Source organism: Musca domestica, unplaced genomic scaffold, assembly GCF_030504385.1.
Source record: "Musca domestica strain aabys unplaced genomic scaffold, Musca_domestica.polishedcontigs.V.1.1 62, whole genome shotgun sequence".
Taxonomy (NCBI): domain Eukaryota; kingdom Metazoa; phylum Arthropoda; class Insecta; order Diptera; family Muscidae; genus Musca; species Musca domestica.
The window spans coordinates 1000215-1020051 of NW_026712369.1; the positions used below are offsets into that span (position 1 = coordinate 1000215).

At 31.6% G+C, this 19837-nt stretch overlaps 1 protein-coding gene across 1 annotated transcript in view; it reads left to right on the forward strand.

Annotated features, from left to right (window-relative positions):
* The first annotated feature begins 4155 nt into the window (after nucleotides 1-4155).
* The window catches only part of LOC101891959 (papilin), a 171819-nt gene continuing 156137 nt past the window's right edge, over nucleotides 4156-19837 (forward strand). Inside the window, exon 1 of the mRNA XM_059129517.1 lies at nucleotides 4156-4293. Coding sequence (XP_058985500.1) covers nucleotides 4268-4293 — 26 coding nt within the window. The 5' untranslated portion in view covers nucleotides 4156-4267. The remainder of the gene's footprint in view (nucleotides 4294-19837) is intronic.

A 19837-nucleotide genomic window follows, 5' to 3' on the forward strand; every position in this document is an offset into this window, starting at 1 on the left:
TTATGTCTGCAGGACTTTAGGTATTGAAAATGGGCCATGTAGATCCACGTCTTCTTCTAGCCCCCATATAACGGTACCCCCCGATATTCGGTAATTTGATGATTTTAGCGACATTATTTACCGGAATTATTTCGAATTTCGTATATGAAGTTCGTAATGGGTACTACAGCCTACGACAGAATTTTTTTATATGCAAGTCCACGTCTTCGTACATCCTCTATATAGCGGTACCTCCCAATATTCGGTATTTTGATGATTTGAGCGACATTATTCATCGGAATTATTTCGAATTTGGGGTTAGGAGTTCGCAATGAATATTACAGCCTAAGACAGAAATTTGTCTATGCAGCTCCACGTCTTCGCACGGCCCCCATATAACGGTACCTCCCGATATTCGGTATTTTGATACTTTTAGCGAATTCCTTCACCGGAATTGTTTCAAATTTGGTATTTGAAGTTCGTCATGGATACTGCAGCCTATGACAGAAAATTGTCTGAGCAGGTCCACGTTTTCGTATAGCCCTTCATATAATAGAACCTTCCGATATTCGGTATTTTTATGATTTCAGCAACATTATTCACCGGAAATGTTTCAAATTTGTTATTTGAAGTTCGTAATTTGTACTACAGCCTAAGACAGGAAATTGTCTGTACAGGTCCACGTCTTCTTCTAGCCCCCATATAACGGTACCCTCCGATATTCGGTATTTTGATGATTTTAGCAACATTATTTACCGGAATTGTTTCAAATTTGGTATTTGAAGTTCGTAATGAATACTGCAGCCTAAGACAGAAAATTGTCTGTGCATGTCCACGTCTACATATAGCCCCCATATAAGTGAACCTCCCAATATTCGGTATTTTTGTGATTTAAGCGACATTATTCACCGGAATTGTTTCAAATTTGGTATTTGAAGTTCGTAATGGATGCCACAGCCTATGACAGAAAAGTTCGGCCCGGTCCGGCCTTACAGCTTTTTTGCTTGTTTTTTTTTTTTTAATTTTTAAGAGGTTTGTCTGCGGATCTGGGGAGAGAGTATTTTTTTAATGATTATCACTTAATTATGAAAGAGGTTTTTGAAGGAATATTTTTCAATTTTTTTTTTTAATTTAATCTTTAAGACATTTTTTTTCCAATGATCTTTCGTTATCATTTAAATATATTTTAAAAGGATTTGATAATTTTCAATAACTATTCAATGATCACAAGACTATTCGACGACTGTCGAATTCTCACAAAAGATGATCTTTTAAAAAAAACTTTTCTCGAGACTTGAAATATTTTTAAAATATTGTTTTATTTTTTAAATATTTTTTTTTTATTATTTATTATTACTAATTTTTGAGTTTTTAAATTTATTTTATTATTAGTTGACCATCAAATACTTCTTGTTAATTTTTATTGAAATTCGAATTTTCTCAAAGGTTGACGTTTTTAAGAATATTTTTCCAATGACTTGAAATGCTTTTAAAATATTTATATTTTAAATATTTTAATTTATTTATTTGAATTTATTGAAGAATATAACTAATTGGCCAACAAATATTTCTTTAATATTTTATTTTTAAAATATTTTTTTATATTTTAAATATTTTTTTATTATTTATTATTACTAATTTTTGAGTTTTTAAATTTATTTTATTATTAGTTGACCATCAAATATTTTTTTTTTTTAATTTTTTATTTAAATTCGAAATTCTCTCAAAAGATGACCTTTTTAAGACAATTTTTCCAATGACTTGAAATGCTTTTAAAATATTATTTTATATTTTAAATATTTTAATTTATTTGTTTGAATTTATTGAAAAATATAACTAATTGACCAAAAAATATTTCTTTAATATTTTATAGGGAAAAAATTTTGAAAAGGTAATCTTCCAACAAAAAAAAAAAAAAAAAAAAAAAAAAAAAAAAAAAAAAAAAAAAAATTGATGGCCAAATAGTAATATTCTTTAATAAATTTAAATAAAAAAATATATTTAAAAAAAAATAATGAAATAAAATTAGAAAAATATCTTAAGTCTTTGGAAAAATTTCTTTAAAAGCTCATCTTTTGAGAGTATTTTAAGTGCGCCAATTAGTCTCATTACCATTGAAAAGTTCTCAAAAATTCCCATTAAGACATTTTTTTTCCAATGATCTTTCGTTATCATTTAAATATATTTTAAAAGGATTTGATAATTTTCAATAACTATTCAATGATCACGAGACTAATCGACGACTGTCGAATTCCTACAAAATATGATCTTTTAAAAAAAACTTTTCTCGAGACTTGAAATATTTTTAAAATATTGTTTTATTTTTTAAATATTTTTTTTTTATTATTTATTATTACTAATTTTTGAGTTTTTAAATTTATTTTATTATTAGTTGACCATCAAATACTTCTTGTTAATTTTTATTGAAATTCGAATTTTCTCAAAGGTTGACGTTTTTAAGAATATTTTTCCAATGACTTGAAATGATTTGAAAATATTGTTTTATATTTTAAATATTTTTATTTATTGAAGAATATAACTAATTGGCCAACAAATATTTCTTTAATATTTTATTTTTAAAATATTTTTTTATATTTTAAATATTTTTTTTATTATTTATTATTACTAATTTTTGAGTTTTTAAATTTATTTTATTATTAGTTGACCATCAAATATTTTCTTTTTAATTTTTTATTTTTTTTTTATTGAAATTCGAAATTCTCTCAAAAGATGACCTTTTTATGAATATTTTTCCAATGACTTGAAATGCTTTTAAATTATTGTTTTATATTTTAAATATTTTAATTCATTTATTTGAATTTATTGAAGAATATAACTAATTGACCAAAAAATATTTCTTTAATATTTTATAGGGAAAAAATTTTGAAAAGGTAATCTTCCAAAAAAAAAAAAAAAAAAAAAAAAATGATGGCCAAATAGTAATATTCTTTAATAAATTTAAATAAAAAAAATATATTTAAAAAAATAATAAAATAATATTTAAAAAATATGTTAAGTCTTTGGAAATTTTTCTTTAAAAACTCATCTTTTGAGAGTATTTGAAGTGCGCCAATTAGTCTCATTACCATTGAAAAGTTCTCAAAAATTACCATTTCAAAGCCTCTGAGAGTCTTCGAACAAATATTAAAGAAAAAAATAATATATATATATATATATATATATATATATATATATATATATATATGTATATATATATATATATATATATATATATATATATATATATATATATATATATATATATATGAGAGTCTTCGAACAAATATTAAAGAAAAAAATAATATATATATATATATATATATATATATATATATATATATATATATATATATATATATATATATATATATATATATATATATATATATATTATTTTTTCTTTAATATTTGTTCGAAGACTCTCATATATATATATATATATATATATATATTTATATATATATATATTTTTTTTTTAATTCATTCTCCAATATTTTTTTCGAGAACTTTATATGTGTTGACCAAATGTAAAGTTTTAACGAATTCTTCTTCAATGACTATCTGTAATTAAAATATTTTTTATGAGGAGCATCTAAGGCTCTCGAGTGTGATTTTTTTTGTTAATTTCCATATAAAGACCATTATAAAATCATGAATTTACAAATACTGAAACAGAATCTACACCACTTCAATAAAACCACAATAAAATTCACATTTGTTTTCTCCGATTCTGAAATGACAAAAAGATTTCCATATTTTATGGCTTAAAATGAAGTTACTGATTTATTTTTAATTTATTCATATTTTCTTATTTTAATTTTTTTATTGAAATCACAATAAAATTCACACTTCTGTTTTTTCCGATTCTGAAATGACAAAAAGATTTCCATATTTTATGGTCTAATATTTAGTTACTGACTCATTTTAATTTATTCATAATTTTTAATGGCTACTAAATAATAACCTTATCTTTTTTTTTAATTAATTTTACGGATGTGGGCAATAAAAATTAAACAAATTTATTTTTTTAATAGTAATAGTCATTTAATTTAATATTTTTTATAACTTCTATTTCTAATTATGTTATTTAATACTTTTTTACATTTTTATGAAAATATATTAATTTTATAATTTTATTTCTTCTCTTTTCCAGTTTTTTATCACCCTCGGGCAAAGTGCAATTCTAGAAGAAAAGAAAAAACAAAACAAATATCCATTTAATGTTACAACATTGTTGATTATTTATTAATTAAAAAAAAAAAGAAATCAAATACAAATACGTTTCAAAATGCTGAATATGAAGAAAATATTGAGGTAAGTTATTAGTTATTAAATATTTTCATTTTTCCAATAAAAACGGGTTTTGGAATTCTAACGAATTTATGAGAAAAACAAGTAAAAAGCTGAAAGTTCGGTTGGGCCGAACTTTAAATACCCTCCACCATTTGGAACGAATTTGGCAATTTTCAAAAAAAAAAAAAAAAAAAAAAAAAAAAATCTATTAAAAAATTCTGTCAACATCTTAATAATACCGAATGTAGCTGTTATATTAGGGTCTATACGACGACGTGAACCTGCATATGTAACATTTGTCATAAGTCATTACAATATTCAAATGCGAAACTTAAAAAAATCGGTAATAATGTAGCTAAAATCATCATCAAAATACCGAATATCGGGAGGCACGGTTGTATGGGGCTATATGAAGACGTGCACTTTCACAGACAATTTTCTGTCATAGGCTGTAGTACCTATTACAAACCTCGAATACGAATTTTGAAATAAATCCGGTGAATAATGTCGCTAAAATAATCAAAATACCGAATATCGGGAGGTACCGTCATATGGGGGCTATACGAAGAAGTAAACCTGCACAGACAGTTTTCTGTCTCAGGCTGTAGCACCTAGTACAAACCTTGAATACGAAATTTGAAACAATTCCGCTAAATAATATAATCAAAATACCGAATATCGAACGGTACCGTTACATGGGGGCTATACTAAGACCTGGACCTACACAGACAATTTTCTGTCATAGGCTTTAGTATCAATTACGAATTTCAAATACCAAATTTGAAACGTTTCCGGTGAATGATGTCGCTTAAATCACCAAAATACCGAATATCGGAAGGTACCGTCATATGGGGGCTATACGAACACGTGGACCTGCACAGACAATTTTCTGTCATAGGCTTTAGTATCCATTACGAACTTCAAATACCAACTTTGAATGAATTTCGTTTAAAAATGTCGCTAAAATCATCAAAATACCGAATATGGGGAGGTACCGTTATATGGGGGCTATACGAAGACATGGACCTGCACAGACAATTTTTCGGTCATAGGTTTGAAAATCCCTTTCGAACTTTAAATACCAAATTTGAAAAAATGTAGATGAATAATGTGGCTAAAATCATCAAAATACCGAATATCGGGAGGTACCGTTATATGGGGGCTATACGAAGACGAAGACCTGCACAGACAATTTTCTGTTTTAAGCTGTAGTATCCATTAAGAGCTTCAAATACGAAATTTGAAACAATTCCGGTGAATAATGTTTCAAAAGTTGTCGAAATACGGAATATAGGGAGTTACCGTCATATGGAGGCTATACGAAGACGTAGACCTGCACTGACAATTTTCTGTCTCAGGCTGTAGTATCCATTACGGACTTCAAATACCAAATTTGAAACCATTTCGGTGAATACTGTCGCTTAAATCACCAAATGTCGAAAATAGGGAGGTACCATTATATGGGGGCTATACGAACACGTGGACCTGCACAGACAATTTCTGTCATAGGCTTTAGTATTTGTTATGAACTTCAAATACCAAATTTGAAACGTTTCCGGTGAATGATGTCGCTTAAATCACCAAAATACCGAAAAATGGGGGGTACCATTATATGGGGGCTATACAAAGACGAAGACCTGCACGGACAATTTTCTGTCATAGGCAGTGGTATCCATTACGATTTTCAAATACCAAATTTGAAACCATTCCGGTGAATAATGTCCCAAAAGTTGTCGAAATATGGAATATAGGGAGGTACCGTTATATGGAGGCTATGCGAAGACGTGGACCTCCAGAGACAATTTTCTGTTATAGGCTGTAATATCTATTACGAACTTTAAATACCAAATTTGAATGAATTTCGGTTAAAAATGTCGCTAAAATCATCAAAATACCGAATATCGGGAGGTACAGTTATATGGGGGCTACACGAAGATGTGGACCTGCACAGACAATTTTCTGTCTTAGGCTATAGTATCTATTACAAATTTCAAATACCAAATTTTGAAATAATTCCGGTGAATAATGTCGCTTAATTCATCAAAATACCGAATATAGGGAGGCCCTGAGCTGGAATAGTGTTAAATATCAAATTTCCGTATTAAATGTTCCATTGTTGTCATTTTGAGAATTATTTTTCATTTTTTTTTTTTATAAAATTCCTACCAAAATTTTTTCTTATCTCTTTTGGTGGGAGGTGTTACCCACCAATTAATTTTATCTAATTAATTTGACGCCCTTAAGTCTGCTACATTATTTTTTTTAACTTCGAACCTCTGCTTTGAAAAAATATTTAAATGATCTTCGAAAATACCATCAATTAACCAAAAATGTTTGGTGAACCATAATTAAAAAAAAAAAAGAAAATGTCAGATAATTTCCTTAGTGAAAATGCAATAAATTATAATCTTCAGGGAACACCCCCCTCCCCCACTCGCCTAATGTAATTAGCTTAATATTAGTTTTTATGGTTTTTTAAAGATATTGCATTGTGTAATATTGTCAAAAAGGGAAAAAACAACTAAGAACCAAGTTTGTAAATCTTTGAAGGGCCAGAAACTATCCACTGCGGCGGTGGAGTGGGGGTAGAAAAAAAGATTGTTTTGTAAATATGACACATTGAGGGATATTTATGGGGGACCCAACATCACCACCACCACCACATGATGTAAAGAGGTGGTGGGTGGTAGTGGCTCTAAGCTATGATTACATGGTGGCTACCACACACAAAACCACACAGGGAGAGACAGAGAGAGGCCCAAAAATATGTGTGATGCCTCCACAACCCTAATACTCGAGAGTTATTCCGGCATTCTTGCAGCATCTTCAATTAACCGAGCCCATAAAAATTACTACCGAAACACCCAGAAACAAGAAAATTCAATAAAAAAAACTAAAACTTTTGTTACGCATTTTTGTTTTTGTTTTACGATCATAAAAATTTGACTAAATAGTTTTTTCAATTAAAAAAAAAAAAAAAAAAAATAACAGCAACTTTTTGAAAGTGTGGAAATTTCATAGAGAGAGTGGAGAGAGGGGTGTAAGCCAGTCCATGAATCATTTCATTGACTATGGGTGGATGGGTTAAATAATCAGTTCGAAAAAAATTACTATTTGTTGAGGAATCTTGGTGTGCGCTCCGAGATAGTGGGAGTTCCTCTAACCAAAAAAAAAAAAAAAAAAAAAAAAAAAAAAAATTAATAAAAACTAATATACTTATTTATATGTGTGTGGTTCGGCTAGGCTGCTGGTGGTTTCAATTTCATAATTAAAATCAATCTAAGTTGGTTTAATGGTTTATTATGGGTAATAAAACTACATTAATTTTTGGGTTGCTAACCCAAAAACTAATAATTTTTTGTAGTTAAAACTTTGTCCCCACACACCTACCCCCTCCATCCAATGGTGTCACAGGAATGCCCATAAATAAACCATAAAATTATTCTAATTGTAACAAAAATATGAACTTTCTTGAAAAGCTGTTTCCGTTGTCGCGTTTGTTTTGTTTTCGTCGAGACAAACAACAAAAACAAATAAATTTTGCCCGAAGTGAGGTTAGGTTTTTTTTTTATTTGTTTGGATAAAATGTGTGTTTTATTGTTTGGGCGCCAAAATTATTTGGATAAAGAAAAATAAATAATGTTGCTGGGTTTTTTTTTTTCAAAGCTTCACAAGGTCCAAGGTAATAAAAAAATAAAATTGGGATTAATATGTAACAGCTGGGTTTAAATTTTTTTTGCCAAAGGTCTATCGTAATCGGCTTTAATTTCAGCCATTATAAAATTAAAAAAAAAATAAATAAATAAATATATTGAAAAAATCGTCGTGGTCCTTGAAAAAATATTCTTTAAAAAATCCACGCCTTTTGTGGTCGTTGAAAAAATATTCTTAAAAAATTCCACGCCTTGTATTATCCTCTCCAAAAATATTCTTAAAAAATTCCACGCCTTGTATTATCCTCTCCAAAAATATTCTTTAAAGATTTCACGCCTAGTATGGTCCTTGAAAAAATATTTTTTAAAAACTCCACGCCTTGTATAATCCTTGAAAAAATATTCTTTAAAAAATCCACGCCTCTTGTGGTCGTTGAAAAAATATTCTTTAAAAAATCCACGCCTGTGAATGGTCGTTGAAAAAATATTCTTTAAAAAATCCACGCCTTGGATGGTCGTTGAAAAATATTCTTTAAAAAATCCACGCCTTGGATGGTCGTTGAAAAAATATTCTTTAAAAAATCCACGCCTGTGAATGGTCGTTGAAAAAATATTCTTTAAAAAATCCACGCCTCTTGTGGTCGTTGAAAAAATATTCTTAAAAAATTCCACGCCTTGTATGATCCTCTCCAAAAATATTCTTTAAAGATTCCACGCCTAGTATGGTCCTTGAAAAAATATTTTTTAAAAACTCCACGCCTTGTATAATCCTTGAAAAAAATATTCTTTAAAAAATCCACGCCTCTTGTGGTCGTTGAAAAAATATTCTTTAAAAAATCCACGCCTCTTGTGGTCGTTGAAAAAATATTCTTTAAAAAATCCACGCCTCTTGTGGTCGTTGAAAAAATATTCTTTAAATAATCCACGCCTTGTGTGGTCCTTGAAAAAATATTTTTAAAAAATTCCACGCTTTGTGTGGTCCTTGAAAAAATATTTTTTAAAAATTCCACTCCTTGTGTGGCCCCTGAAAAAATATTTTTTAAAAATTCTACGCCTTGTTTGGTACTTGAAAAAATATTTTTTAAAAAATCCATGCCTTGTATGGTCGTTGAAAAAATATTTTTTAAAAAATCAATGCCTTGTTTGGTCTTAGAAAAAAATATTTTTTAAAAAATCCACGCCTCTTGTGGTCGTTGAAAAAATATTTTTTAAAAAATCCATGCCTTGTATGGTCGTTGAAAAAATATTTTTTAAAAAATCCATGCCTTGTATGGTCGTTGAAAAAATATTTTTTAAAAAATCCACGCCACTTGTGGTCGTTGAAAAAATATTCTTTAAAAAATCCACGCCTCTTGTGGTCGTTGAAAAAATATTCTTTAAAAAAATCCACGCCTCTTGTGGTCGTTGAAAAAATATTCTTTAAAAAATCCACGCCTCTTGTGGTCGTTGAAAAAATATTCTTTAAAAAATCCACGCCTCTTGTGGTCGTTGAAAAAATATTCTTTAAAAAATCCACGCCTCTTGTGGTCGTTGAAAAAATATTCTTTAAATAATCCACGCCTTGTGTGGTCCTTGAAAAAATATTTTTAAAAAATTCCACGCTTTGTGTGGTCCTTGAAAAAATATTTTTTAAAAATTCCACGCCTTGTACAATCCTTGAAAAAATATTCTTTAAAAACTCCACGCCTTGTACAATCCTTGAAAAAATATTCTTTAAAAAATCCACGCCTCCTGTGATCGTTGAAAAAAATATTCTTTAAAAAATCCACGCCTCCTGTGATCGTTGAAAAAAATATTCTTTAAAAAATCCACGCCTCCTGTGGTCGTTGAAAAATATTCTTTAAAAAATCCACGCCTCTTGTGGTCGTTGAAAAAATATTCTTTAAAAAATCCACGCCTCTTGTGGTCGTTGAAAAAATATTCTTTAAAAAATCCACGCCTCTTGTGGTCGTTGAAAAAATATTCTTTAAAAAATCCACGCCTCTTGTGGTCGTTGAAAAAATATTCTTTAAAAAATCCACGCCTCTTGTGGTCGTTGAAAAAATATTCTTTAAAAAATCCACGCCTCTTGTGGTCGTTGAAAAAATATTCTTTAAAAAATCCACGCCTCTTGTGGTCGTTGAAAAAATATTCTTAAAAAAATCCACGCCTTTTGTGGTCGTTGAAAAAATATTCTTTAAAAAATCCACGCCTCTTGTGGTCATTGAAAAAATATTCTTTAAGAAATCCCCGCCTCTTGTGGTCGTTGAAAAAATATTCTTAAAAAATTCCACGACTTTTGTGGTCGTTGAAAAAATATTCTTAAAAAATTCCAATCCTTTTGTGGTCGTTGAAAAAATATTCTTAAAAAAATCCACGCCTCTTGTGGTCGTTGAAAAAATATTCTTTAAAATCTCTTCTGGTCGTTGAAAAAATATTCTTTAAAAAATCCACGCCTCTTGTGGTCGTTGAAAAAATATTCTTTAAAAAATCCACGCCTCTTGTGGTCGTTGAAAAAATATTCTTTAAAAAATCCACGCCTCTTGTGGTCGTTGAAAAAATATTCTTTAAAAAATCCACGCCTCTTGTGGTCGTTGAAAAAATATTCTGTTGTTGCAAAATCGTCAGGCGAAATCCCATTATTGTTGGTTTTGTAAAAACAACGTTTGTTTATGAGTGGAGAACGATGGTAATGTTTACCAGGGGGTAAGGCAGGGAATACCTAGGTTTCGGAAAGAGCCACCAATCCTCATCAGTTCCCTTGTTTCTTGTCTGGGATATTCTCCCCAGAAGTTATTTAAAAAAATAACTTCTATGACAAAAAACATTTTTTTACCCAAGTGACGAGATCGTAAGCTCAATAGAAGAGGAACAAAAGAATTACATAAAACTAAAATTCTTTTGGAAAATCTTCTAAATCTTACAACCGCACTTATAAACATTTACATCTTCCTCCACTTTATTATGCTTTCGTTCAACCTGATCGAAGTAACATAACCATGTAAGTTTGTTTTGTCTGTTACAACAAAAAACCCCTTCGTCGACCGTGCCTGTGTCTATTAATAGAACAGAGTTTGGCTTGCTTGATTTAGAAGATTTTCCAAAAGAATTTTAGTTTTATGTAATTCTTTTGTTCCTCTTCTATTGAGCTTACGATCTCGTCACTTGGGTAAAAAAATGTTTTTTGTCATAGAAGTTATTTTTTTAAATAACTTCTGGGGAGAATATCCCAGACAAGAAACAAGGGAACTGATGAGGATTGGTGGCTCTTTCCGAAACCTAGGTATTCCCTGCCTTACCCCCTGGTAAACATTACCATCGTTCTCCACTCATAAACAAACGTTGTTTTTACAAAAACAACAATAATGGGATTTCGCCTGACGATTTTGCAACAACAAAATACTATGGTATCCCAAACAAGCAAGCCAAACTCTGTTCCAAAAAATATTCTTTAAAAAATCCACGCCTCTTGTGGTCGTTGAAAAAATATTCTTTAAAAAATCCACGCCTCTTGTGGTCGTTGAAAAAATATTCTTTAAAAAATCCACGCCTCTTGTGGTCGTTGAAAAAATATTCTTTAAAAAATCCACGCCTCTTGTGGTCGTTGAAAAAAATATTCTTTAAAAAATCCACGCCTCTTGTGGTCGTTGAAAAAATATTCTTTAAAAAATCCACGCCTCTTGTGGTCGTTGAAAAAATATTCTTTAAAAAATCCACGCCTCTTGTGGTCGTTGAAAAAATATTCTTTAAAAAATCCACGCCTCTTGTGGTCGTTGAAAAAATATTCTTTAAAAAATCCACGCCTCTTGTGGTCGTTGAAAAATCTGTGAATGGTCCTTGAAAAAAATATTTTTTAGAAATCCACGCCTGTGAATGGTCCTTGAAAAAAATATTTTTTAGAAATCCACGCCTGTGAATGGTCCTTGAAAAAAATATTTTTTAGAAATCCACGCCTGTGAATGGTCCTTGAAAAAAATATTTTTTAGAAATCCACGCCTGTGAATGGTCCTTGAAAAAAATATTTTTTAGAAATCCACGCCTGTGAATGGTCCTTGAAAAAAATATTTTTTAGAAATCCACGCCTGTGAATGGTCCTTGAAAAAAATATTTTTTATAAAATCCACGCCTTGTATGGTTTTAGAAAAAAATATTTTTTATAAAATCCACGCCTTGTATGGTTTTAGAAAAAAATATTTTTTAGAAATCCACGCCTGTGAATGGTCCTTGAAAAAAATATTTTTTAGAAATCCACGCTTTGTATGGTTTTAGAAAAAAATATTTTTTATAAAATCCACGCCATGTATGGTTTTAGAAAAAAATATTTTTTATAAAATCCACGCCTTGTATGGTTTTAGAAAAAAATATTTTTTATAAAATCCACGCCTTATATGGTTTTAGAAAAAAATATTTTTTAAAAATCCACGCCTATGAATGGTTCTTGAAAAAATATTTTTTAAAAATCCACGCCTATTGTGGTCGTTGAAAAAATATTTTTTAAAAATCCAAGCCGTGTATGGTTTTAGAAAAAATATTTTTTTAAAATCCAAGCCGTGTATGTTTTTAGAAAAAATATTCTTTAAAAAATCAATGCCTTGTTTGGTTTTAGAAAAAATATTTTTTAAAAAAATCAATTCCCTGTTTGGTTTTAGAAAAAATATTTTTTAAAAAATCCATGCCTTGTATGGCCCTTGAAAAAATATTTTTTAAAAAATCCACGCCTCCTGTGGTCCTCTAAAAAATATTCGTTAAAAAATTCTACGCCTCGCATAGTCCTTGAAAAAATATTTTTTAAAAAATCCACGCCTTTTATAGTTTTAGAAAAAATATTCTTTAATTTTTTTTTAAATTAAATATTCTTGCGTTCTCTTTAATTTCTTTTTTTTTAAGTTTTTTTATTTTTATTTTGGTATTTAGTATCAACTTTTTTTCAACATCTGTCTTGTTTGCTCATACGAAAATGAATTTTCAAATCAATTTTTGTACCCATATTTAACATATAATTATATTGATTATTTCTAAGATTTCGAAAAAAAAAAACCATATCCTAACACGCAACATTGTCTTGGCTTGGCCGTAACTATAAAAATATTCAAAACTCTACTCAAATATTGTTGATTGATATGAGAGCTCCCATGTCCATATGCCATACATGTGTAGCCAAAATTGTCCGAATAAAATTTTTCAGATTCGAAATTAATTGTTATCGATAAGAGTTTTGGCTAAAATACACCCACCAAAAAAATCAATGAATGAATGAAGGCGCTCGTTCACAGGCCCATAAAAAAGGTCAAATAGCCGCCGCCGTCGTCGCCGCTCTTATCACTGGCATGCTGTCGGCCAATCGGCAAAAACATAAATAAAGCCGCTGCTTGAAACAGCAGAGAGGGAAAACCAACTACGAAGAGTAGCCCCAAGTGTTGCCACCTGCTTTCAGATTTCATTTGTGATTTGAAAATCATGATTTAAGCCACAAACTAGCTTGGCATGATTTTAGGCTAAATTTGAAAAAGTCGAAACGAAATAGAAAAACAGAAAAACATTTAAGAGCTTTTTGATGTGTGTCATGTGTTAGTGAACCTGACTTAGGAGGAGGCTCTTTTGTAGCTATTCTCAAGAAATAAAAATTTTGAAAAAAAAAAAAAATAAATAAAAAAACAGCAACAACAACGTCATCAAGACCCAGCCATGAATGCCAGCCACACATAGCGCAGCGATATGGGGGAAGCAACCTGTGTGCGAGCATTGCGTGTTCGTTTGACGTGTGTGTAAACAAACAGAAATCGAAAACAACAACTCCCCCAGCAACAACAACAGCAATACTAAGTATTGCTCTTTAGGTCTTGACAATTGACAATAAATGTCACAAAGTGTAAATATTAGAAAAATCAATAACACCGATGGATGGAGGGAGGCAAAACAAAAAACAAGCACTGAATTTTGAATTGATTAGTTCAAAACGTCGCAACGAATTTGCTTAAATGCTGAACTTGGTTTTCAGCTATGAGGGAGCATGTTTGAATGTTTTTTTTTTTTTGTTTTGAATTTTTAATGGGCAAATGATTTGCATGTTCGATTTATTTTTCTGTTCTTTAAAATGAGCAAAGATCGCTGCTGGAAGATTGTAGAAGTTATCCAAGAGATGACCTCTATTTTGAGATGGGTAGGGTTGGATTTTGGAACACGTGTTTTTTATAGAAAAAAAAATGTAGAAAAAAAATTCCTCAGGTCCCTGAGGATAGTTTTTTCCATAGAAAAAAATCCTCAGGTCCCTGAGGACAGTTTTTTCTATAGAAAAAAATCTCCTCAGGTCCCTGAGGACAGTTTTTTCTATAGAAAAAAATCTCCTCATGTCCCTGAGGACAGTTTTTTCTATAGAAAAAAATCTCCTCAGGTCCCTGAGGACAGTTTTTTCTATAGAAAAAAATCTCCTCAGGTCCCTGAGGACAGTTTTTTCTATAGAAAAAAATTTATCAGGTCCCTGAGGACAGTTTTTTCTATAGAAAAAAATTTCTCAGGTCCCTGAGGACAGTTTTTTCTATAGAAAAAAATTTCTCAGGTCCCTGAGGACAGTTTTTTCTATAGAAAAAAATTTCTCAGGTCCCTGAGCCAACTTTTTTCTATCCGTGAGGATAGTTTTTTCTATAGAAAAAAAATCCTCAGGTCCCTGAGGATAGTTTTTTCTATAGAAAAAAATTCCTCAGGTCCCTGAGGATAGTTTTTTCTATAGAAAAAAATTCCTCAGGTCCCTGAGGATAGTTTTTTCTATAGAAAAAAATTCCTCAGGTCCCTGAGGATAGTTTTTTCTATAGAAAAAAATTCCTCAGGTCCCTGAGGATAGTTTTTTCTATAGAAAAAAATTCCTCAGGTCCCTGAGGATAGTTTTTTCTATAGAAAAAAATTCCTCAGGTCCCTGAGGATAGTTTTTTCTATAGAAAAAAATTCCTCAGGTCCCTGAGGATAGTTTTTTCTATAGAAAAAAATTCCTCAGGTCCCTGAGGATAGTTTTTTCTATAGAAAAAAATTCCTCAGGTCCCTGAGGATAGTTTTTTCTATAGAAAAAAAATCCTCAGGTCCCTGAGGATAGTTTTTTCTATAGAAAAAAATCCTAAGGTCCCTGAGGATAGTTTTTTCTATAGAAAAAATTCCTCAGGTCCCTGAGGACAGTTTTTTCAATTGAAAAAAATTGCTCAGGTCCCTGAGGACAGTTTTTTCAATAGAAAAAAATTTCTCAGGTACCTGAGGACAGTTTTTTCTATAGCAAAAAAATTCCTCAGGAGACGGAGGACAGTTTTTTCAATAGAAAAAAATTCTCAGGTTCCTGAGCAAACTTTTTTCTATAGAAAAAATTCCTCAGGCCCCTGAGGACAATTTTTTTTATAGAAAAAAATTCCTCAGGTCCCTGAGGATAGTTTTTTCTATAGAAAAAAATTCCTCAGGTCCCTGAGGATAGTTTTTTCTATAGAAAAAAATTCCTCAGGTCCCTGAGGATAGTTTTTTCTATAGAAAAAAATTCCTCAGGTCCCTGAGGATAGTTTTTTCTATAGAAAAAAATTCCTCAGGTCCCTGAGGATAGTTTTTTCTATAGAAAAAAATTCCTCAGGTCCCTGAGGATAGTTTTTTCTATAGAAAAAAATTCCTCAGGTCCCTGAGGATAGTTTTTTCTATAGAAAAAAATTCCTCAGGTCCCTGAGGATAGTTTTTTCTATAGAAAAAAATTCCTCAGGTCCCTGAGGATAGTTTTTTCTATAGAAAAAAATTCCTCAGGTCCCTGAGGATAGTTTTTTCTATAGAAAAAAAATCCTCAGGTCCCTGAGGATAGTTTTTTCTATAGAAAAAAAATCCTCAGGTCCCTGAGGATAGTTTTTTCTATAGAAAAAAAATCCTAAGGTCCCTGAGGATAGTTTTTTCTATAGAAAAAAATTCCTCAGGTCCCTGAGGACAGTTTTTTCAATAGAAAAAAATTCCTCAGGTCCCTGAGGACAGTTTTTTCAATAGAAAAAAATTTCTCAGGTACCTGAGGACAGTATTTTCTATAGCAAAAAATTCCTCAGGAGACGGAGGACAGTTTTTTCAATAGAAAAAAATTCTCAGGTTCCTGAGCAAACTTTTTTCTATAGAAAAAATTCCTCAGGCCCCTGAGGACAATTTTTTTATAGAAAAAAATTCCTCAGGTCCCTGAGGATAGTTTTTTCTATAGAAAAAAATTCCTCAGGTCCCTGAGGATAGTTTTTTCTATAGAAAAAAATTCCTCAGGTCCCTGAGGATAGTTTTTTCTATAGAAAAAAATTCCTCAGGTCCCTGAGGATAGTTTTTTCTATAGAAAAAAATTCCTCAGGTCCCTGAGGATAGTTTTTTCTATAGAAAAAAATTCCTCAGGTCCCTGAGGATAGTTTTTTCTATAGAAAAAAATTCCTCAGGTCCCTGAGGATAGTTTTTTCTATAGAAAAAAATTCCTCAGGTCCCTGAGGATAGTTTTTTCTATAGAAAAAAATTCCTCAGGTCCCTGTCCCTGAGGACAGTTTTTTCTATGGAAAAAAATTCCTCAGGTCCCTGAGGATAGTTTTTGCTATAGAAAAAAATTCCTCAGGTCCCTGAGGATAGTTTTTTCTATAGAAAAAAGTCTCCTTAGGTCCCTGAGGATAGTTTTTTCTATAGAAAAAATTCCTCAGGTCTCTGAAGATAGTTTTTTCTATAGAAAAAAATTCCTCAGGTCCCTGAGGATAGTTTTTTCTATAAAAAAAAAAATTCCTCAGGTCTCTGAAGATAGTTTTTTCTATAGAAAAAAGTGACCTGAGTTCCCTGAGGACAGTTTTTTCTATAGAAAAAAATTCATCAGGTCCCTGAGGATAGTTTTTTTTATAGAAAAAAATTCCTCAGGTCCCTGAGGATAGTTTTTTCTAAAGAAAAAAATCATCAGGTCCCTGAGGATAGTTTTTTCTATAGAAAAAAATTCCTCAGGTCCCTGAGGATAGTTTCACTTAGAGAAAAAATCTGTTAAAAATTTTGCTGTCGACCAACTGAATTCCCCTTTTCTTCTTTTGAGAAATTTGGAAAAAAGGCACTTCCTCCTGATCATCTCCGGATGCCTTTGATATTTATGAAAATGTCTAAAATCCTGTTAGAAAAATTTATGAGCAATTCCATGTCACTGCAACTCAGCGCCACTTCCATTCATTCTATGGACCAGAGAAACACAACATAATTGAGACATTGTCTTCCATCAGGAGGCATAGCAGAGGACCCCCTCCATACTCCATGTTACGTAAATGAGCCCTGTAATAATATTCAATATTTTACGACAGGGGATAAGTGGTCGTATTTCATCACCCAACAACGACAACTCAATTTGGTGTTAGAAAAAAAAAACAACAACAACAACTTTAAGGAATATCAAAGAAGAGGAAGAAGAAGAATTTCCTCCGCCAGATCGACGAGATCATCAGTCCACCAAATGCATCTGGCCGGAATGCAAATGTGATGGTGGAGTGGGGCGTTTTAACGCCAACTAAGAAGATCAAGAAGAACATCGAGAAAAAGAATAAGAAACGGCAGCGAAGCATAAACAGCCCATTAACATTATCCGCGCATAATCTTCTCCCTATGCCGGGAGGCATACACAGGCAGGCAGGCAGCCAGCCGATGATGATGAGATGTCGCCGTCTTCATCGATTCAATTTACAAGCATGATGACGTAAAGCGGGCACCCTCAATAATCCGAATATTATCGACATCTACGTCCCCAACATCAGCAACAACAACAATAACAATGTTGTTATGGAAATTGATCGCATGTAATGATGGATAGCAAAAAACAAACATCTACATCCACATCCATTTAATTTGTGATTTTTTCTGGTTCATTTTACGCATTGATCTGAAAATGAGATGTTTTTATTTTTTTCTGAAAATTTAGGCTAATGACAGCCGAGAATAATTCTCAAAACCAAATTACGGATACTGATAATGGAATTGAAAAATCAATTGTAAATCATAGAGGGATTTGTATCTAAAAAAAAATAAAAAAAAAAAAAAAAATAAAAATAAAAAAATGCCGAATATAGGGAGGTACCGCTATTTGGGGCTATACGAAGACGTGGACCTGCACAGACAATTTTCTGTCTTAGACTGTAGCATCCGTTACGAACATCAAAAACCAAATTTGAAAAAATTCCGGTAAATAATGTCGCTTAAATCGTCAAAATACCGAATATCGGGAGGTACTTTTAAATGGGGGCTATACGAAGACGTTGACCTGCACAGATAATTTTCTGTCATAGGCTGTAGTATTCATTACGAACTTCAAATACCAAATTTGAAACAATTCCGATAAATAAGTTTGCTAAAATCATTAAAATACCGAATATCAGGAGGTACTGATATATGGGGCCTATACGAAGACGTGGACCGGCACAGATAATTTTCTGTCATAGGCTGTAGTATCCATTACGAACTTCTAATACCAAATTTGAAACAATTCCGGTGAATAAAGTCGCTAAAATCATCAAAATATCGAATATGGGGAGGTACTGTTATATGGCGGCTATACGAAAATGTGGACCTGCACAGATAATTTTCTGTCATAGGCTGTAGTATCCATAACGAACTCCAAATACCAAATTTGAAACAATTCCGGTGAATAATGTCGCTAAAATCATCAAAATATTGAATATGGGGAGGTACCGCTATTTGGGGGCTATACGAAGACATGGAACTGCAGAGACAATTTTCTGTCTTAGGCTGTAGTAACCATTACGAACATCAAATACCAAATTTGAAACAATTCCGATAAATAATGTCGCTAAAATAATCAAAATACCGAATATCGGGAGGTAGCGTTATATGGGGGCTATACGAAGACGTGGACCTGCAGAGACAATTTTCTGTCTTAGGCTGTAGTATCCATTACGAACTTCAAATACCAAATTTGAAACAATTCCGGTGAATAATGTCGCTATAATCATCAAAATACCGAATATCGGGAGGTAGCGTTATATGGGGGCTATACGAAAATGTGGACCTGCACAGACAATTTTCTGTCATAGGCTGTAGTATCTATTACGAACTTCAAATACCGAATTTGAAACAATTTCGGTGAATAATGCCGCTAAAATTAACAAAATATCGAATATAGGGAGGTACCGTTTGGTAGGGGCTATACGAAGACGTGGACCTGCACAGACAATTTTCTGCCATAGGTTGTAATATCCATTACAGCCTTCAAATACCAAATTTGAAACAATTCCGGTAAATAATGTCGCTAAAATCATCAAAATACCGAATGTCGGGAGGTACTGTTATATGGGGGCTATACGAAGACGTGGATCTGCACAGACGATTTTCTGTCATAGGCTGTAGTATTCATTACGAACTTCAAATACCAAATTTGAAACAATTCCGGTGGATAATGCAGCTAAAATCATCAAAATACCGAATATGGGGAGGTACCGTTATATGAGGGCTTTACGAAGACGTGGGCCGGCACAGACAATTTTCTGTCCTAGGCTGTTGTATCCATTACGAACTTCAAATACCAAATTTGAAACAATTCCGGTAAATAATGTCGTTAAAATCATCAAAATATCGAATATCGGGAGGTACCGTTATATGGGGCTATAAGAAGACTTGGACCTGCACAGATAATTTTCTGTCATAGGCAGTAATATATATTACGAACTTCAAATACCAAATTTGAAGCATTTACGGTGAATAATGTCGCTAAAATCATCAAACTACCGAATATGGGGAGGTACTGTTATATGGGGGCTATACGAAGACGTGGACCTGAACAGACAATTTTCAGTCATAGGCTGTATTATCTATTTCGATCTTCAAATACCAAATTTGAAACAATTCCGGTGAATAATGTCGCTGAAATCATTAAAATACCGAATATCGGGAGGTACCGCTATTTGGGTGCTATACGAAGACGTGGG